This window comes from Vitis vinifera, chromosome 2, assembly GCF_030704535.1.
Source record: "Vitis vinifera cultivar Pinot Noir 40024 chromosome 2, ASM3070453v1".
NCBI classification, from domain to species: domain Eukaryota; kingdom Viridiplantae; phylum Streptophyta; class Magnoliopsida; order Vitales; family Vitaceae; genus Vitis; species Vitis vinifera.
Window position 1 is genome coordinate 18,550,475 of NC_081806.1, and position 20,560 is coordinate 18,571,034.

At 33.0% G+C, this 20,560-nt stretch overlaps 2 protein-coding genes across 2 annotated transcripts; one reads left to right on the plus strand and one right to left on the minus strand.

Moving 5' to 3' along the window:
* The first annotated feature begins 1,284 nt into the window (after window positions 1-1,284).
* Window positions 1,285-6,558, plus strand: LOC100261262 (uncharacterized). The gene is made up of 4 exons (XM_002264481.5): window positions 1,285-1,483; window positions 4,775-4,931; window positions 5,094-5,387; window positions 5,709-6,558. The coding sequence occupies exons 2-4, from the start codon at window positions 4,791-4,793 to the stop codon at window positions 6,333-6,335; spliced, it is 1,062 nt and encodes a 353-aa protein (XP_002264517.1). The 5' UTR covers window positions 1,285-1,483; window positions 4,775-4,790; the 3' UTR covers window positions 6,336-6,558.
* Window positions 6,559-9,509: 2,951 nt separating this feature from the next.
* Window positions 9,510-16,570, minus strand: LOC100263039 (replication protein A 70 kDa DNA-binding subunit A). The gene is made up of 2 exons (XM_002263973.4): window positions 16,147-16,570; window positions 9,510-12,266 (listed from the first exon to the last, which is right to left on the minus strand). Exons 1-2 carry the CDS (start codon window positions 16,428-16,430, stop codon window positions 9,902-9,904), a joined length of 2,649 nt encoding a protein of 882 aa, XP_002264009.1. The 5' UTR covers window positions 16,431-16,570; the 3' UTR covers window positions 9,510-9,901.
* Window positions 16,571-20,560: the final 3,990 nt, after the last annotated feature.

Sequence of the window (20,560 nt, forward strand, 5' to 3'; positions counted from 1 at the left end):
GCAACAAATAGGTGATGACAAGTGGGGACACATAAAGATTTAGTGAGGAAAATGTGGGCTAACTCAACCAAACAACCACTTCTCATCCATTGGTCAAATGTCATTTATATGGTTGTGAATTGGTTGAGTTGTCACCTCCCCAATACTATTAAGGATGGTCTCAAGTGGTCCCCCCATCAATCACCCTCATCTCATGGAAAGGGATTGGGAATTCCAAAACTTGGTATTTTTTTATTCTTTATTTTTTAATTTTTTTAATCTCTATATAAATAAATAAAAATTTTCCTACCATCTAAAGAAATATTACAAAATGGAATCAAACTTATGTTTATAGCATTTATTTTTATGAAAAATCCTTATATAAAAAATTATTAAACATTTAGACATAATTTATATTGCCTAAAAAATTTAGAAAGTAAATTAAGATAGGAGTGAAATTTTGATATTTTCTTTTTTATTTTTTAAAAATTTAAAGTGCAATTCCATTTCAAGTCAAATTAATTACAATTATAAAATTTTAATATATTTTGGATTCTTTTTTTTCATGTTATTCCTAACATCATTTAATATTTTTCCAATGCATTTGTTTGGAAAACCTTTAGATAGTTAAAGAAAATTTATATTATTTTTAGACTATCTTTGTCTCCTGAAAATATTAAGAAAAAAAAATGATAAAAAATTAATTTTTTCATTTTTAATTTCATTCTAGAAAATATAAAATCAAATCAAATATATAATTAAATTTTACTAAAAATATATATATTTTAAAATTATTTAATATTTATATAATGAGAGAAAATAAATTAAACGGATTTGAAGAAGAATAAAAAAATAATTCATTAACTTTGAATCTATTTTTTATTTTCCTTTCATTTTTTCTCTTTATTTTCTTTCTTTCATATTTTTCCTCAAATTTTTCAGAAATCAAACATAATCGAGAAAATTTTATTATATTGATTTGATCATATAATTTTAAATTTTAGCTATATATATATATATATATAAACCATTAAATAAAGTATAAAATAAAAACAAAATTCAAATAAGAATAAATACATCCAAATGCAAACATAAACAATATCTAAATACAATGATAAAATATAAAAATTCTAGAACTAGTAGTTGTCTCTAGATTTTTGGTGTTTTTTTAATGAAAATTAATTCTATTATTATTATTAATTTAATGATAAAAAAAAAAAAAAAAAAAAGGGAAATGGTTATTTATAGCTATAAAAAAACTAATTAATTTTTATTCTAAATATCGAAAAAATTATGGCAATGGGGAGTGTGCACAACACATCCTGAGGACAATATGGGAAAAAGTTGACTAGAAATTTATTACTGTCCAGAAATATTTGGGACCTTTTCCCTTCCTGTTTTTCTTTGTGGGAAGCAAGCAAAGCCCAAGAGAGAAGGAAGGGAAAACCAGAGAAAACTGCTGCTCAGAACTCCAACCATTTCTTTCGTCTAATCCCCATTCCAGGTGCTCTCTCTTCCCCATTGCGGTTTGGATCCGAAGGGGCTTTTTTTTATTATTATTTATTTTATTTTTTGGGTCTTTGATTCATTCACAAGACCACATGAACTGGAAATCTGTGTCTGTTTTCCTTTTCTTTTCCGTTTTTTGGGTTGGAAGGCAACTGGGTTTGGGAATTGAAATGGGTTTTGATTCTTTTTGTGTTCGGTTCATTTCATGATACAGATGAAATCCCTTTCTTTTTCTTATTATTTTGTAATTGGGTTTTGGAATTCAAATGGGTTTTGGTTATTTTTGTGTTTGATTCATTGATAACGCCACTTTGACATGAAATCTCACTCTCTTTTGGGTTTTGGAATTCGGTGGGTTTTGATTCTTTTTGTCTTTGCTTTATGCATAAAACCACATCACTCCCTTTTTCCTTTCTTCTTTTTGGGCTTGTCCAATGCATCAGGTTGAGTAAAGGGTACAGAAAAGCCATGAAATTGAATAGAATGTTTGAATTTGTATATCACAAAGAACAAATCCTAATTTTCTGGAATTAGGGTCTTCAAAAATGGAATTAGGGATTTGAAAAATGGAAACCCTCTGGTTTTTGGTTTATTTCTTTAATATTTTACTTTATTTTAGTTTTTGTGCATTTTTAAGAAAACCATTAGATATTATTGGAATGGTTGAACCTGTATATGCCAAAACACAACCCTAATTTTCTGTGCTTTGGTTGGGAAGCCTGAAAAAATCACATGTTTCTACTTATTAGTTGATTGTTTAGTTTTTATTGGGGGGAGTGGTCTGGATTCTTTGGTGTTTGCCAGTTATTATCCGTTGGGTTGGAATATTATTGTTTTATGAGCTCTATATTCTCAGTACCAAATGGTTCAGATTATAGGTCTTGTTAATTGACATGAATTCAAGCTTTTTATAAATGATTTGTATATTTCATATGTACCCTTTGGACATGACCTCAAAATTTTAAATAATTGATTTTTTTTTTTTTTTTTTGTTCATGCTGCCTCTCACTATTCACTATTAATGGCGGTGGTGAAAATGGTACATATGCTCACAAACACCGTATTTTTTAGAGAAAGTGTATGGAGTAATTGAGAAGTTAAGAGACAGGATATTAGGAGATAGAGTGAGAGAGGAGGAAAGGGATTTGGGTTTGTCGTCCATCTCTCTGAGTATTTCACCTAGTGATTTTAAGATTGACTAGATGATAGCTCAAAGTATATTCTTTAACATCACCATGGAGATTTTCTGTAGATTTGATAACTCATATTTAGAATTAACACTCCTAAACATTGAAAACTTAAAGCAGAAATATTCATCCTGTGACCTGATAATTAAATAGCTAGTATTTATTCTTTAATCCTTTGTATTTCTTTGGTTTTATACAGTTTTGCTTTGCTAGTTTTTGTTTTGATCTTACTGTGAACTGAAGGTTTCTTAATTCATGCAAATGTAACAAGAAGTAGGGACTCAGGACCTTATTCCAAGAAACTCAGATCAAAGAAAAGTTTTGATTCTCTCTCTCTCTCACACACACACACACACATATTCAGACACCAAATATTTGCAGAATGTTGGTAGAAGCATTAAGGCTACTTGTGACCTATATGGTAACCAAATAAGGTTAAAGTACCTCAAAAATAGAAAAGTTTCTAAAATTTCCTATTAGGTTGCTTTGCAACTTAAGAAAATGCTTCTAATTAAATTAAATTTCAATTGGTTACTACTTAGACTAACTAATTAAATTAAAATGCTTCTAATCTGCTCAAATATAGAAAGTACTACAGCTATACAGCTAAACTCTATTTTCCCCTTTTAGTGGATGTCTTGAGCAGATTGATTGAGAGCACTAAAGGGGTTGGGAGATCATGTACCTCCAATTTGCCTATGGTACTGTTTTTTTCTTTTTTTGAAAGAGGAGAAAGTGGCAAGGAATCTCATGGTTAATAGTTTAGAGGAGTTGGTACAATGCATAATGAAGGCATTAGTATAGACCGTTTGGGAGCAGTAGGGCTCATTTTCTCTGAGTCGAAGAATATGGATGGAAGGCTCTTTCCCTTATTAGAAGTCCATAGAGAAGCTAGTTGTATTCTGTGCTTTAAAATTCTAGTAGAAGGGGACTTGTGTAGAATCATCAGGTAAAGTTCTGATAACACTTTATGTTCTCAGAATCTAACTTTAATATAGGATGGATGAGAATCTTGCTTGTAGAGTGGACAAAATCTGTAAATGGGTTCTGCAATCTGATGGTGAAGAATTGATTTTTTTGGTTAAAATGAGAGCATGACACATACAAAAATTCTTTTTGTATGAGAGAAGGTCAAAGGATTTTGTTTTGGCATGATGTCTGATGTGGAGAAGGCTGTGAAAATTACCTGCATTTGTTTGCTTTTGCAAAAAAAACAAGCAGTTGTGGCTTGGGGTTACTTGGAGACCACAGAAAAGGGAAAATTTACAATACATGTTTGTTTAGGGACATACAGGATTGGTAATTGACGTTTGTGATTGCCATTTTCTGAAGAAATTTGGAATTATGGTTTGGAGAGGATAGAGAGGGTGATTTCAAATGGCAGGCTTCTAAGAGTTGGGTTTCTTTATGAGGTCATGTTATAAAACTTTTCTGAGAGAGGGGATGAGATTTCCTTGGAGACTGGTTTGCTGTTCTATAACTCCTAAAGTTGCATCGTTACTGTGAATGCCAGAGCAGGGAAAGATATTGACAACTGATCAACTACTCAGAAAGTGTATTTAGCATTGTTCCTGAGGAGTGATGGGGAGATAGTTGATTGTCTCCAGTTAAACTCTGCTACCACCTTGGAGCTGTGGGTTTTTCCTGTTTTCATTGTGTGGATTTTATAGGATATGTGAACTTGTGAATATGTGGGCTGATCATAGAGGATCTTTGCAAGCAAACGCATTCTGCTGGTATGAAGTGCAGCCTTGTTGTTTCTCATATGCTGCATATGGAAAGATCAAAATATGGTTCTTTAAGATAGATTTTCTTTGCATGTCTAGTTGCTGTACTCATTTTGGTTGATCCTTTGTAGATTATTCAGATAAGCTATCTTTTAGGTGCTAAAGTTTTTGTCCATGGCATGAAGAACTTTTTGTCCTAAAGTTTCTGCTAAACCATGTAATCATTTATGTTTGAATCATGGAAATAGTTTTCATTTTGGAGTATGCCATGTCTTTGCTTAATTATGCCATAGATTATTAACTTCTTTTTTGTTCTTTATCAATGCGTCTAAAAGTATTCTATGCAAATTCTTCTTTCTTCTTTGTTGATAGTTGAGAGAAGGAAGCAATGGACTTTTTCTTTAAGGGACTGAACGCGGATGCATCTGAATGTCCCTTTGATGAGCAGGACATTCAGAAATGCCCATTCTTAAGAAACATCAACAAACCCACCAGCTTTTCCTTCACTTCATCAAATTTCTCCATTCCTGTGAGTTGTTATTCTCTTTTGTTCTCTCTGCCTTTTTCTTCTTGATTTTGTATAGTCTTTTCCCCGTACTAATGCTAGAACTGCAATATGATATGGTCCTTGAATTTGTCTGTTGTCTTCTGTAATACGAGAAAACCCTTATGCTATCTTTTGTCTCATCAGGTGCGAGGAGCCAGAGGTCCAATTTTCGAAGATGGCCCCAATTTTGATATGGCATTTAAGCTCTTTCATGGGAAGGATGGGGTTGTCCCACTCTCAGGGAGGTCTAGCTTTCATAATGAAAATTTGGTTCCAGAGCCTGTAGCCCTGTTTAACCCCTTGGCAGCTAAAGCTGCAACCATCAGTCTGTCAGCATTTGGACCTGGAGGCCCATTCAGCTTTGATTTCTTCTCTGAGAAATGGAAGAACCAGAAAAGGAAATCTGAATCATCTAACAAGAAACAATCCTCTTCTAAGGTACATAACCTTTATTTTTTAGGACCTAGCATACTATTTAATTTAGAAAAATGTGGCCATTTCAGTGGAAAAAGTTAAAATAGTTGTAAATGGTATTTGTGAACAAATTGTTGAAGTGCAACAATGTTGTTCTTAAGCCAAAGGATGGGTCATCCTCAAATGATGGTGACTCAAATGTCATAAAAGCTTTGGTCTACTGTTACTACATACTAATTGGTTGTACTCCTTGAATAAAAGGTCATGTTCGGGTTTCGTGATATAAATTTAACTCACTCTTCTCAAGCACAAGCCCCTACTTACAGAATGTTTATTTCCTTTCAGGGAGGAGACTCATCCAAACATGAAGCCATGGGAAATGAGTGGTTGAAGACTGGAAATTGCCCGATTGCCAAGTCTTACAGAGCAGTGAGCCATGTGCTTCCACTTGTGACAAAGGCTCTTCAGCCACCACCGGGCATGAAGCTCAAATGCCCACCAGCAATAGTTGCTGCTAGAGCGGCCCTTGCTCGGACCGCCCTTGTCAAGAACCTGCGCCCCCAACCGCTCCCTGCAAAGATGCTCGTGATTGCAATGCTGGGCATGGCAGCTAATGTGCCCTTAGGCATATGGAGGGAGCACACCCGGAAGTTCTCACCATCATGGTTCGCAGCGGTCCATGCAGCAGTGCCCTTCATAGCCATGCTTCGAAAATCCGTCCTGATGCCTAAAACCGCCATGGCTTTGACAATTGGAGCCTCCATCCTGGGCCAGGTCATCGGGTCAAGAGCCGAGCGCCACAGGCTGAAATCAGTGGTGGAAAGGGAAAGGCTGGGCGCCACAGCAGCAGCAGCCACCGGGGCCATTGGCATGGGAGGTGGTCATTGTGGCGCAGAAGGGACAATGTGGGATCCTCTGGCTATCAAGGGGGCTTCTGGGCCTGGTTCTTCCTCAGCCAATGTGTGTTTCTGAGATCAAACTGGTAAGTGTTGAGTATGAAAAGGAATAAGAAATGGAGATTTAAGTGTTTTCTAGTTCTAAATATGAAATCTGGTGTATGAGATGAAGATGTTGATACTCAAAAAGTTATGGAGAAGCAGAAAGGCTTCTTTTTCTTCATGACAACAACTATGATCTTATGGTATTTTGTCATATAAATTACTAGATGAAAGGATGCTTGGTTTTATGGATGCTATCTTTGGGTCTAAGAAATTAGAAAAGTATTTACTCTTAATATAAAATCGTTAAAATAAGTGATACGGGTTTGCAGTAGCATATAAAAATAATTAAATGATTTTAAAATTCAGAATTATTGATTATGATGTGTTAATGCATCTTGTATTTTGTATCGTCATGGGAAGGGATTTGGAAGAAAAGAAAATTTAGGATTATGTTTGGTTTCTAGGAAATTTAAGGGAAAATGTGGGAGAAAAAAACGAAAAAAAATAAAAAATAAATTTAAAGTTAAAAAATTATTTTTATATTTCAAATTTATTTTACTTATTTTTCTCTATTTTATAAATTTTAAAATATATGCATTTTTAATTCATTTTAATTATATTTTATTATTTTTTGTATTTTTCATAATACTTCATAATTTTTTTCACTTTCCTTTTATACTTTTTTAAGAATCAAACATAGCTAAAGGAAAATGGGAAATGGGTTTTAAATTTTAAAAATAAAAATAAAAATTTCTTCACATTTCTTGAAATCTATCCTTATTTTTTATATTAGGAGGAAAATGTTTGAAATCAAGAAGTTAAAAAAGTTCTAAAAAAAAAAAGAAAAGAAATTTGGAATCAAGAAGTTCTACAATAAAGGAAAAGAAAATTTGGAATCAAGAAAATCCAAAAAAAAAAAAAAACAGTTCTACAAAAAAGGAAAAGAAAATTTGGAATCACATAGATATGAAAGAAATTATTATTATTATTATTATTATTATTATTATTATTTGTATAAATACACAAATGATTTTTGTATAAACACATAAATGAAATATTGGAAATTTAAGATCTTTATAACACAAATATAGTTTGAGTTTGGTACAATTGTAAATAAAATATTTCATGTCTAAGCAATTCTAAAGCTTACACCACCATATGCATCTTCCATCTCTACTGTTAGAGGGAAAGAAAAAATAAATCAAAAAAAAAAAGTAGGGAAAATTTATTGAAAAGGAATGTGAGGAAAATTGAATTAAATTATTGACAAATATATTTTTCTAAATTAAAAAAAAATGTTTTTTTTCCTTTTCTTAAAGGTTAAGAGATTTGGGCTCTTACCTGCTTCCAAACTTCCCATCCCCAGAGGCATGAGAGAGAGAGAGAGATCAGCTTCCTGCCTTCACTTTTGATACAGCAGCGTCTGTTGCCAACGGTTGTTATTAACGCTCACAAGGCCTGTGCACATACACGTCAGGCACACACTAGCGCACTCACATCCTCGTGCGCCCACAAGGCGGCCCCACACAACACACGTTGACGTCACGTGCGCACACGCGACAGAAACGTGCTTCTAAAGCAAGCATGGCATCGGGCATCAGACGCATATGACATACAGTCACGTGCCATACACGTGATAACATGCCCATGCACCCGCCCACCTAAGATGCTACCACGCGAGGAACGCAAGGTGCACCATGTGGCACGCAATTAGAAATAGGTCGAGTCGGACAACGCTCCAACCCTCTTGGTTAAGGTACCGGATGGGCTTGGGCCAAGCTAAAAACCTAACTCAAGCTCAAAGCCCCGTTTTAAGCCCAACTCTTTATATATATAATTATAATTAAAAGATGAAAAGTTAAATATTTTTTGTCCTTAATTTTGTAATCGCATTTTAAAGTTATGAAAACTCATTTAAGTCTAAAATTGATAATATCTACACAATTGAGTACAAATTGATACAAATAGTTTTAAAGTCGATCATCAACCTCAATGTAGGGATTTGTTTAACCTTATAAGGGTGTTTGTTTATTTGATCCGTAATCCCATGAAACATAATAAAGACATTATGTCTATATGAAGGGATGTTTATGATATCTTACATCATATGAAGAAAAAAGTATATATATATATAACTCTTCTTAATTATATAACCGTGTTTTAAAAGTGTCATTTTTAGTTTAGAACGGATAACATCTATATAATTGGATACAAATTGGTACTTTCTACTATCATTATTTTATTTACATAATACAAACCTATAAACAACTTAAATGATTTAAATAATATTTAAAAATCAAAATAATAACAAATATCAATTATTTTAGATTTAAATATTATTTTTGAAATTTGTTGATGATAAAAATGATCATAATTTAGTTTTTGTTCTTAATTTAATTTGTAACATAGTTTAATTAAACAATTAAACATGAAAAGTTAAATATTTGTACCCAAACTTACTTAAATAAACACTATTCTTTTCCAAACTTTTAAAAATAAAAAGTGTTCAAAAATATCCATTTGCAATATGCATGGACTGCTAAAGTTTGGTACATGAATCCATTAATCTCATTAAACGGCCACCGTCTTAACTCCATAAAAACTCTCCCCAATCGCCTAAGTCTCACAACATCTACTTCTGATTGCAGACTTTCATTCCTACCGACATCTACTTCCAGTTGCAGTCTTTCTATGCTCTTGATTCAATATGGAATTTTTGACACCCAATTTTTCTACTTTCAGGCAAATAAAAAAGCTTAGGTGATGTTTGTTTTTTTGGTTGAATAGAAAAATTTAAAATATTTTACTTTTTCTATTCAGCTAAAAGTACCTTATTGATATTAACCAACATAACTAAGCTTTTAAACGTCTTCCCATTGAGATGTTGTCTGAGATTCATACCCGAGTTGCATCAATGCAAAAAAAAAAAAAAGGTATTCATCAACACTTTGTGTATTCATTAACACTGTATACCAAATTCAAATTGGGACAAGAACTTAATACTCTTATCTGCCAAAGCTCAATTCATAATCATTCATCCAGGTTAGAAACCTAGATAAGATGCTCAGCATTGTCTCTGCAGACGGCAAATATAAACACAACCAAAGCCCTATTGCAGCCATAAGGTTTCGTCAAGCTTTTCAAACATCTTTGAACCCTAATCATACTAATCATATGTTCAAGCTAAAGAAACGATGGAGAGAAATGAAAAAAACAAAAGATAAGTAAAAATAAATAGAAAACTGAAAGAAAGCAGAACCAGTTCCAAAATGATAGTCAAGTACCTGAAAAGCCCACATCAGAAAATATATTACAGGAATGCGTTGACATTAAAGTAGAAGACCTCGCAACAGGATTCCATGACACAGCTCTAAAGCTAGGATTTGACTGCTCTGATCCTTGTGTTAGACACAAGTTATGGATTGCAATCATCTGCTGTACAGAAGGAACTCAGCAACCCAAAATCCTATTGGAACATGATATTGACAAAACCATACAAATTTGTGTACTGTCATTCTCCCCCAAGTTTAAAAGCCACCAACCTTTGATTCAGCAAAACCCAGCTTATACAAATTTGTGGACTTTAATTCCCTGAGTTTAAAAGCCGCCAACCCGTTGCTTTGCAAAGCTGCTGTAACTCCCTGAGTTGACACCACTGCTTCCATAAGCTGGAGGACCAGTGTTCAAACCAGGACAGTCCCTTGCCCAGTGTCCGAATTGATGGCATTTATAGCACTCACCAGTCGTGCCTCCAGCACTTGGGCCAGTGGATGCCCTGCTGACATAGCCCCCTCCTGATGACTGTCTCGGGGAGTGCATGACACTAGGGCAGTTTGAAGAGCTATGGCCAGTACCACCACAGCTGTTGCAACTCTGATACATACCAGTTGAACCAGTTGCAGAAAGACCAGAGCTACCATATTGGTTCCCATGCTGAACCCCTTGGTTTGCCGGGAACCCAAAATCTCTACCAGCATTGCTAGCATTTCCAGAATAGTTAACAGATGGTGTGGACTGTCTAATTCCAACATTCCCAAGTCCAGGATTAGTCATTCCCCCATTGGAAATAACATTTTCTGATTTGAGGGGAAAAGTGGAGTCTTCTACTTTATGCTTCTCCACCATATCCAAAAGAAACCGGGACTCAGAAGAGAAATTTACCTTCTCTGCTTTGACAACAGTAGACTTCACACGTTGTTCATCACTGAATATCTCCTCCTTCACTTTCAATTTGAATGAATATTTAGTAAAAAGAACCCCGCGTAGGATTTCTCCAAATTTTTCATCATCTTGTTCTTCATATTTCAAATAATACAGATTTTTCGCAGATATGCCCATGATCTCCTCACCGCATTCCTGGAATGCAGTTACCCATGTCAAGCCAGTATGGTCCTGTATCTGGAACTGAAGAATATACCTGTAGTCACAATCATCAACAGACTGATCACACCTCTCACATCGCCATTTCCCATCTCCATTGTTCGTAACCTTCTTGTTGCATTGACGATCACCAATCATAATGGGGCATGCTGTATAGCAAAAATTATCAACTTTTATGAAAGAAACAGTTGCACAGACAGTAATCCAATCTGGCTTTTCTGAAGTCCCTAGCCTCTCATCTTTGATTTGAGAAATAGTCTTTCGAACATCTGTTCTGCCCATACTTGTTACTTCTCTGGAAATAGAGACAGAAGGGGTGTTCCTCCCTTCCTTGTCAAACCATTCTTTAAGCTTGCGAGCCTCTGGAAAATCTGGCTCTATGAACAGTTGGCTGGTAGAAATAGTCCCCACTGCTTTCCCATTGAAATCATTAACCCTGGCAGATTTCACAGCCAGAACAGGAAATACCCCAGAATCACACATATTTTGCAGCCTTTGTCCTTCCGCATTGCAGAAATTTCCCCATAGAGTTAATTCAACACTTCGGCCAGACATGTCCTTCAAATGGAGGGCTCTCTTCTGAGTTTCAGTACCATTTTTCCTCATTATGGAAGCAGAGGGACTGATAAAAGAGACCACACCAATTACATCCACAACACTGTTGTTCTCCATGCTTTCAACATCACTGATGGACCGGAAGTGAAATTGTTGCCTCGGGATTGAGTTGTCATCATCAAAGCAAGGCTGGATTGTTGATGTACTCTCTAAGAATATCTCATGATCATTGCGAAGGTGATTGAAAGTTTTTTGAGCAGGTTTCAGGCTCCCCTTGGAAATTAAATACACTTTACCAGTTTCAATCTGATTGTAGAATTGATCAGCCACAGCATTGAAACATGTTACCCTAATTTCTCCACCATCCGAGTCCAGAAGATCAAAAGAGAATACTTTGCCATCACCCCGAGGATTATTATAGTGCCGAAGTTCTCCCTTTGCAGTAACTCTGGCCTTAATTGTCCACCTTCCCTGATAAGGATTAAGAGCAGCAATTGGAATTATTCTGGCAGCAGCTTCATTCCTAGCCACAGGTCCTCTATTTGTGTACATTGGAGGTGGCTGCTGATATGCAGACTGAGGCTGGCGTGCAGGAGCATTATAAGGAGCCCGTGAAACTTCTACTTTATTGTTCCGAAAACCTGTACTCTGGTCACCATATGATCCAGTTGAAGCTGCTGATGCAGGAATTCCAGCGTCAGGTTGCATTTTGCTGTACATCGGAGGTGCATTTGTTCCAGCAAATCGTCCTGAGTCAGGATTGCTGGAAAAAGAATTAGCATGGTATGGAGAAGCTACCCCAGCCATATTTGGTTTAGCAGCAGAGCCACCAGTGAGTGAACTATTGCCAAAAGATTGAGGATTTCCCAGCACTGTCCCTGGATGGTCCACTGAGGATGGCATGGGCGCTGAAGTTCTTGCAATAGGAGCAACACCACCAGCAGTTCCACCTTGCACATATTGTTTTGGTTCCCCAATAGGATCACACTTTTCAAGTATCACATCCAAATCAATGATAATAATAATCCTACAGGAAATAGTGGGATCACAGTCATTTGTGATGAACATAGTAGTAAAAAGGAGAGATGTCAAACAATAAGAAATAAAGCTCAACATGAATAATTAAAGTGCAAGAGCTTAAATGTTTCTAGAGGTACCAGATTAAAAATGTAAATTTATAGTCTCACAAGATGCCATAATTTATCACTTAAATTGTCAAATGTTCTAAAATTTTCAGTGATCTTGAGTAGCATGTGATCACCAGTGATCTATGCCATGCAGAAAGGCATAAAGAAGGCATCACAGCCACTGGTCTAACTTATTCTTTTTGGCACTGACCATTATCCAGCTATCTTAGTAGACAGTATAGCAATAAATACACTGATAACTGGATTGAGATGGCCTTTCAAGGATGATATGTATAAGGGTCAACCCACATGCTTTCTTGACCTGAATGAACAAGCATAAGCACATGGCATCATTAACAGAGTGGTCTAAGAACACTGCATATGACAGGCATCAAACCCAATGAGTCAGTGAGTGAACATGAGGAAGATGCAGAATTAGTGTGGCAAGGAGCAACTATGCAATGGGCAACTTCTCAAAAAATCTTACACCTCAAACAACCCACACAAATCCACCAACCCTGGACAATCTTCTTAATGATCTCACTGACCATCCAAACAACTCCAAAAAGAGAAAAAGGCGAGTCATGCGGGCCCCTGGTATCCATAAAATAGAGACAGTCCACCGATTCTTCCAAGATTTTGCACATATACCTGCTGTCTAAGTAAATTATCTACTATTAGACAATTGTCTTTACTGCAACCCACAAAAAGAAAGCCAATTATATCAGGGCATATAATCTCAAACACTTGTTGAGAAAGAACCCTTTCTTGATAAGTCTTCCCTCTACTGAACATATATAAAATCAAAAGTTTGCTAATCTTCTTAGGGTTACAGATGGAAATCTAAACCTCATTCATTACATTAACCAAAACAATGCACCATCTCCAACAATACTCCTTATGCAATCATAAAACATATTACCATATTGGCCTAGCTCCACCAACCATCTAATATATTGTATTCATGTAATTCACTTCTCAACTCCCTCCTTTAGGAGTCTTAAACATTCAAATACCACATTTAAGAGACAATATTTGTGACTTGTACAAAACATTACAAGTTGAATCTAACATTGAATTATAATTAGACACATCAGCTTTGACAATTGTACATTCTAAAAGAAAAAGAATAATTGAACTTTTCTTTATTTCAACAAGATAACACGTTTTGATGAAGACCAAAACATGGAGCATAAATACATTACAGGTTGAAATGAGTTAGCAAACAGACACAGGGTAATCTCAATAACATAAAAATGCAGTGACATTTAATCATTTACTTCAACTATTTTTAACAAAGAAAGCTTATGGAAGTTAAAGTATTACATGTCAATTCTCCATACAATCAACTTAGGTCCCTTAAAGTTGGAACAGATTCATAGTGTTCTAATGACTATAAACCATTCTTTCATTTTTTTTTCCATTACCATCCTCTACTGTATGTGCCAGCAGTGACTTATTTTCAAAGGTGTTACCTTCAATGCCCCATCCACATCCTACACTTTATTGACATTAGAACTAGCAAGTGCTAGCCCAACACACAAAAGAACCTGCATTCATACTTAATTTAAACTACATAATCATATAAATAAGTGTCAGAACGACCTATATGTGGAGAAGTTAGCCAGCTAAGAAACACCTATAAAAAAAATTCAAATCAATAAAAAACAGATTAATGTTCTCAATAACAAATCAAATGCATTTTTTATTAAAAAGAAAAAGGACAGAAAAAAAGAAAGATGCTTGATTGCCAAGATGAAGACAACTTCTGAGAAAGAACATTGAGAAAGAGAGGTAAAACATGAAATTGTACCCCATAAAAAGGTTTCCAATCATCAAAACTTGTACATCCCTAAAAGTAGCCCAAAAGAATCAAGCAAAAGCTACACAAGTTTCCACTCATGCTAAATTAAGCTTACTGACAAAAACAGAACAATTTAATGTTCTCAAATGTAAATTTTAGATTTAGTAAGGATAATACCATAAATATGAACTTAATAACAGTTAAAGCTCTAGATGCACAACTAACTCTCTGCCTCCTCTATGTGTCTCCTTTCTGAAAAAGTTGCAAAGCCACTTACACCAAACTCAATTTGGAAAAATTAAAAATTTATCAGCCATTGTCTTATTAAAAAAGAAAAAAGAAATGGGATATGAAACAAATAAACAAACAAAATTCAAAAAGGCTATGAGGTAATGTGATCTTAAAAAACTGACATGCCACCTTAATTGACAAAATCTAGATCCCACTTTTTGGCTGCTGGGAGACACATGACAATAAAAGATATATATTAAACATAAACTTCCTCCACCCTCCTTCACCAATTCAAGATTAATTTTCATCAATTGGAGCAACAAAATCAAAATCCACAAAAACTCAAATTTACTCCCAGACCATTGGAAACAAACAAAAGAAAACACAAAATTGAACAAGGTATGATGTATTGTGCACTTCAACAGCTTACATGCTACCTTAATTGACAAAATAGGAATACCCTTGTTTGGCTGCTTGTAAAATGTGGGAAACCAAAAAAATAAGATGTTAAAACTTGTCCAAAACAAACTTTCTTCAGCCACTGAACCCTCATGGATGTGAGGTTTTCGCCATTTGAGAGCAGAAAAATCAAAATCCAAACAAACTTCATTTTACAAAAATTCAGAAATTTCTTAATATTTCCTAAGATTCAAAACAAACAAATAAATAAATAAACTGCCAAATTTAGCTAGCTTAGGTGTCCAATAGATTTACAAAATGTTAACTCAAGTACCTAGACCCCAGGTTTGGTTTCTAGAAAATGTAGGAAAACGAATAAAAAATGAAAAAATAAAAAATAAACGTGAACTGTTCTTAAAAATAGTTTTTTAAGTCAAAAGCAAGTTTTTACTGAAAACAGTCTTTTGAAAATTTATTTTCAAAAAAAAAAATAAAGTTTTTTAAGAACAAATTTGAGGTGTTTTTACGCATTTTTAGTAGTGTATCCTGAGAAACATGAATATTTTGAAAGCTTTGGCATTATACATAAGTAAACAGTGCCTTTATGGGAAATGAATAAGTCAAAAAAAATTTGGAATTTTTTTTTCCTAAAATCAATTAAGAACTGTTTTTAAGATTGTTATCAAAATATATTTTTTAAGAACTGCTTTGAAGACATGTTTAAACAAGCCCTGAGATCTTGAATCCAATGTTTCTGGAAAGAAACCTCCTCCACCCACCTCAGCTCCCATCCATACAAACTCAATTATGGAAAATACAGAAATTTACCCCTCAAAGATTTCTATGACTATAAAGAAACAAGCGTAGCTTCATCTAGTTAGCCTAGGTCACTATCAAATTTACAAATTGTAACTTCAAGTATTCAATAGCTCTTTTGTTTGCTGAGAAAAAGTACGAAAATAAAATAATCAATCCTACCCACCTGAGCCCCGATCCACAAAGACTAAATCAATGGGGGGAAATCAGAGATTCTCCACAACTCTAATAAAACAAAAACTAATAGGATTCAAACCAAAATAAATAAATAAATAAATGACTTGTAAACTCGAAAAAACTCAACCTTAATTGACAATAATTTAAATACCCTACTTTGTCTGCTGGGAAAATGTATAAAAATAAAAATTAAGATTTTGAATCCAAAACTTCTTTGACATAAACACCTCAACCCTCTTGAGACCTAACAGAGATCATAGTTTCATCATTTAAGACCAGAAAAATTTAGAAACCTATCTCTCCACAACGATTTGCACCAAACAAAAATTGACAAAGCTATTGTGTGTCCTTACATGCGATCCTTGATGACGTTGCAGACAAACTGAGTCAACTGAACAACCGACCCCTTCTGCAACCTCCCGGATTTCACCAACTCGTTCCTCTGCGTCGCCAGCATCCCCTGCTGCAGATGGCACCCATCCGACAGCAGTATCCGAAACCTTTCGTTGCTGTTGCTCTGCTGCTGAGTATTCACCAATCTGATGTCCGCCACTTGCAGCACCGGCTTCACATCGGACCCTTGCGCGTCGCCGCTGCAAAGCATCGAGATGGCGCCTTCGGTCAGATTAACGCCCATTTCTGGCACTGAAACCCTAATACGGAGTTCAAATCGGGAGATTCAGTAAATATATGGCGTTTGGGTGGCGAGAAAGTGAGAGAAAGTTGAGGAGTTGGAGAGAGATTTTCGAGCCCTAAGGAGTGAAGCGCGAGGAATTTAAGAGGGAAACCGCGAAATCTACAATTTGGAAAATTATTTTCAGGGAAGGGCCTGAAGTTTTGCATATTTACGGATAGGTTCTGTCCTTTTGCTTTCCCTTCCCATGTACGCCAAGAAATTTTTTATAATGTAATTAATTTATTATTTAAAATAATTAGAAAATAAAATTTATATTTACAATTAATTTCTAAAATTTAAATATTAAATTTATATTTAAAATTAATATCTAATACAAAAATTGTTTTAAATTTAATTAATCCTTGTTAGATAATAAATATGTAGAATTTTTTAAAAAAAAATTATAAGATTTATAGAATACTTGTATATTTAATATTATCATCCTTTTTAAAAAAATATTTGTAAGAGTGAAAATATTGAAAAAAAAATACCAATATTAGCATTTATTATTTTGAAGTCAAATCATCATCAACAAATGTTTATGCATTGAAAAAAATAAAATTTCAATTAAAAAAAAACAATATGAGCTTGAATATAAAATATAGTAAATCTTATATAAAAAGAATTGACTTAACTTATGGGTTCAAAAATTATTTTGAAAATTTAAGACAAAAATTTTTTAGTGGGTCCAATATTTTTAAACAATTTTTTAAAGTTATTATTTTTTTAAAATAAGTTTCAAATGCAATTAAAAATTAACAAGAGAAAACATCGAAATGCTAGAGGAAATAAAATTTTAAGAAGAAATTGAATGAATATTTCATTAAAAGTCTCTACTTTTATAAGAGTCACAGAAAGATTTAGGTCAATAAAGATGATCATCCATAAGTTTCAACTCACATTTTATAACACTCCCCTCGGATGATCACAAAAATATGTCTTATTAAAACTTTACTAGGAAAAACCCTAATGAAGTAAAATCCTTCTATTTTAGCTAGTTATTTATAAATTGGTATTCTTGTACAATTCACGATTTTGAATTTTTATCATTCTTCGTGATATCGAGGGTCATCTAAAAATAAAATAGATGCATTGTTAATAACAACATTATTTTGATATCATTTTTTCATGTTGTATACATAACTGATAAGGATCTCTTTTGATATTTATGCCTCTTCATATGCTACTTGTTCAATTTATACCTTTTCATAGACTATTTGTTCAATATATACCTCTTCAAATTTGTTTTATTTTGGGGGCTATTTGGAAATAATTAGTCATTTTGGGGAATTACATCCTTCAAGCTAATAAGTCTACCACACTTCATGTATTGTTATAGTACTAGTTATTTAGGAACCGGTTAATCATCCTTTAGAGGTATCAAACCACATTGTTCTTCTGAAATTGACTTCTCTCCCTAATTTTTATCGAGTCATACAATAAGTTTTATAAGAATATATTCGACAATATTTTCATGTAGCCTTTAGATTTATCATAACTTCTTGTTATGAATAATTTTAAGTATGTAGTATTTAGATATGCATAATAACACAATATTTTTATATAGCTTTTGGGTTTTTTATAACTTCTGGTTATAAATAATAATAATTACTTAATTTCAAGTTATGAAATATTTTTCACACAGCTTCTAATTATAAAAAAATGAATATTAACAACTTTTTCATAATCTTTGACCTGTACAAAGAATGTTAATTTTTTCGTGTTCGTAACTTCTAGTTATGGAGAATGACAATTACATAGTTTTTTTTACTACACATACTATTTTTTTATAGCAAAATATTTTTCATATATCTTCTGATTATATGAATTTTATTATTTATTAATTTTATTTTATTTTCTCCATAGAAAATAATTAAAATTGAGTAAAATTGTCAACAAAAAAAAAACAATTGATGAATTATAATAATTACAAAAAATAAAAATTATATTGTGACATACTTGAGAAGTAATTGAAGTAGGTAATTAGTCTTCTCTATTCTACTTGAATCAAAAAGTAACCAAGACAAAAAGTCTTCTTCTACTATAAAGAGTAGTAAGAGAAACAATTGAAAATCAAACTTCCTTAATCTTAGAATCGTGCGATAAAAAATAGCTAATTCTCTCGACTTTAGAATTGTGCTATAGAAAACAGTAAATCATGCTAATAACAAGTTGTAAAATAAAAGAATTAGGAAGAGAAGAAATTGGAATGTTGTAAGATAAAAGAATTAGAAGGTGAAATTAAAAGGAGAGGAAATTGAAATGCTTAGAAAAAATAAAATTTTAAGAAAGAAATTGAACGAATATTAGAGTCATAAAGAGATTTATATTAATATAGATAATCATTCACGAATTCACATAATGCGACAAATCACATTTTATATTATTTTTTGTTTTTTTAAAAAAAAAAAAGTGTTTAAATACCTTAATTTATTATTTATTTAATTTAATATAAGGTAAATACTGAAGAGAACAATGTTGGGATTTTGCTTATCCTGGATCTTCGGTAATAAACCGAAGACATGACTCGGAATGTGGTCCATATTCATTCCATCAATTTAGGAACAAGGATTAACATTCGAAAACCATGTTCGCATTACTACCCCATGTTCTGTGCACGCTTGAAGTAAACTCGGTGATGGAGAGAGAAAAATGGGCAGAGCACTAAAGGGTAGGGTTCCCTAAGTCTTCAATCTCTTTCAATCTTAAAAACTCCATCTAAGTGGAGGTTGAGAAAGGCTTAGAAGCACCTGAAACCTAAAAAATAGAAGACGTTGTTTTAAGCTATAAGAATGACAATGACGAGAGATACTTTTTTGATCTGTTTTCAATTCCACTTATGATCTAATTGCTATTTAAGGATTGTTATGAGCATGTTTAGATTATTTATGTCCATCATTTGGTATTAGAGCAATGTATGTATCTACCTTGTTTGTTTTAACAATCTATATTTTTAATAAATAAATAAAATACAGTGAGTCTTGGTATTTTGGAGTTTATGTTTTTTAGAAGTTTTTAATAAATAAAAAAATGGTTAGAAATCATTAGAAGATGAGATTTCCAACATTTCAATGTTTTAAATCGCCAATCTACTGTCTGAAATACATGGAAACCGTTGGGTTTCATTTCGAGTCGCAAATGGGTCAAACAAACTCGGTTGAAGGGGGAAGATGACTAGGCTTGTCATTTTGACTATAAACAAGTAAGAAATAAGTAAAAAAACAATAAGAAAAAGGACAGTAGCCTAGTTGGTCTCAGCCTTGCTTTTCCCCAATCACTGCCTAAGTTTGACTCATTCTAACAGCAATCTTTAAATTTTCTTTTTTTTTTTTGAAATTTCATAAAATTTAGTATTTTAAGATATGTTAATTTATGGGTTTCTTTATGGATATTTTATGTGCTAGATTATTTATTTTTGTTAGTTGAATGTATATTTTTATGGTTTATTATGCATACAACATTAAATTAAATAATTTTGCACATTAAATTTATTCTTAAAGGCTCTTGATAGATTTAATTTTAGATATTTATGGACTTATAATATTTATTTCATAATTTTGTGTGTATGATTTATTGTTTTATTATACATACAATATTGAGTTGAATAATATTAGTACATTGATATTGAGTTTTGTTTACATATTACTTATGGTTTCATACAATTTATATAAGCTTTTCTTGTGAATTAATTAAATGTCAAGTGATCCATATAATGTTAATTAATTGAGTAGCCACAACATCTTTAATTATGCAAAATTATATATTAAGTGTTTTAGGATCACATATAGGAAAATGACATTACAGGTAATTAATTATATTTGATATAATAAAATTTTATCCCACATGAATTTTTTATTATATTTATATGTTAATTAGGATGGTATATCAAATTATATTTCTTAATTACCCATAAGAATTAGGAAAGGGAACATAATTTGATAGTTTTATCATAAGGTTTTACATGGATCTAATTGAATTAGAACTTTAGCCCATATGCAAGTTTTATGTCACTAGATTCATAATTTTGGAACATGAGTTACATTGGTAAAACATGATATATGGTTATTAGTCTCAATTTTGAATTGTAAGTA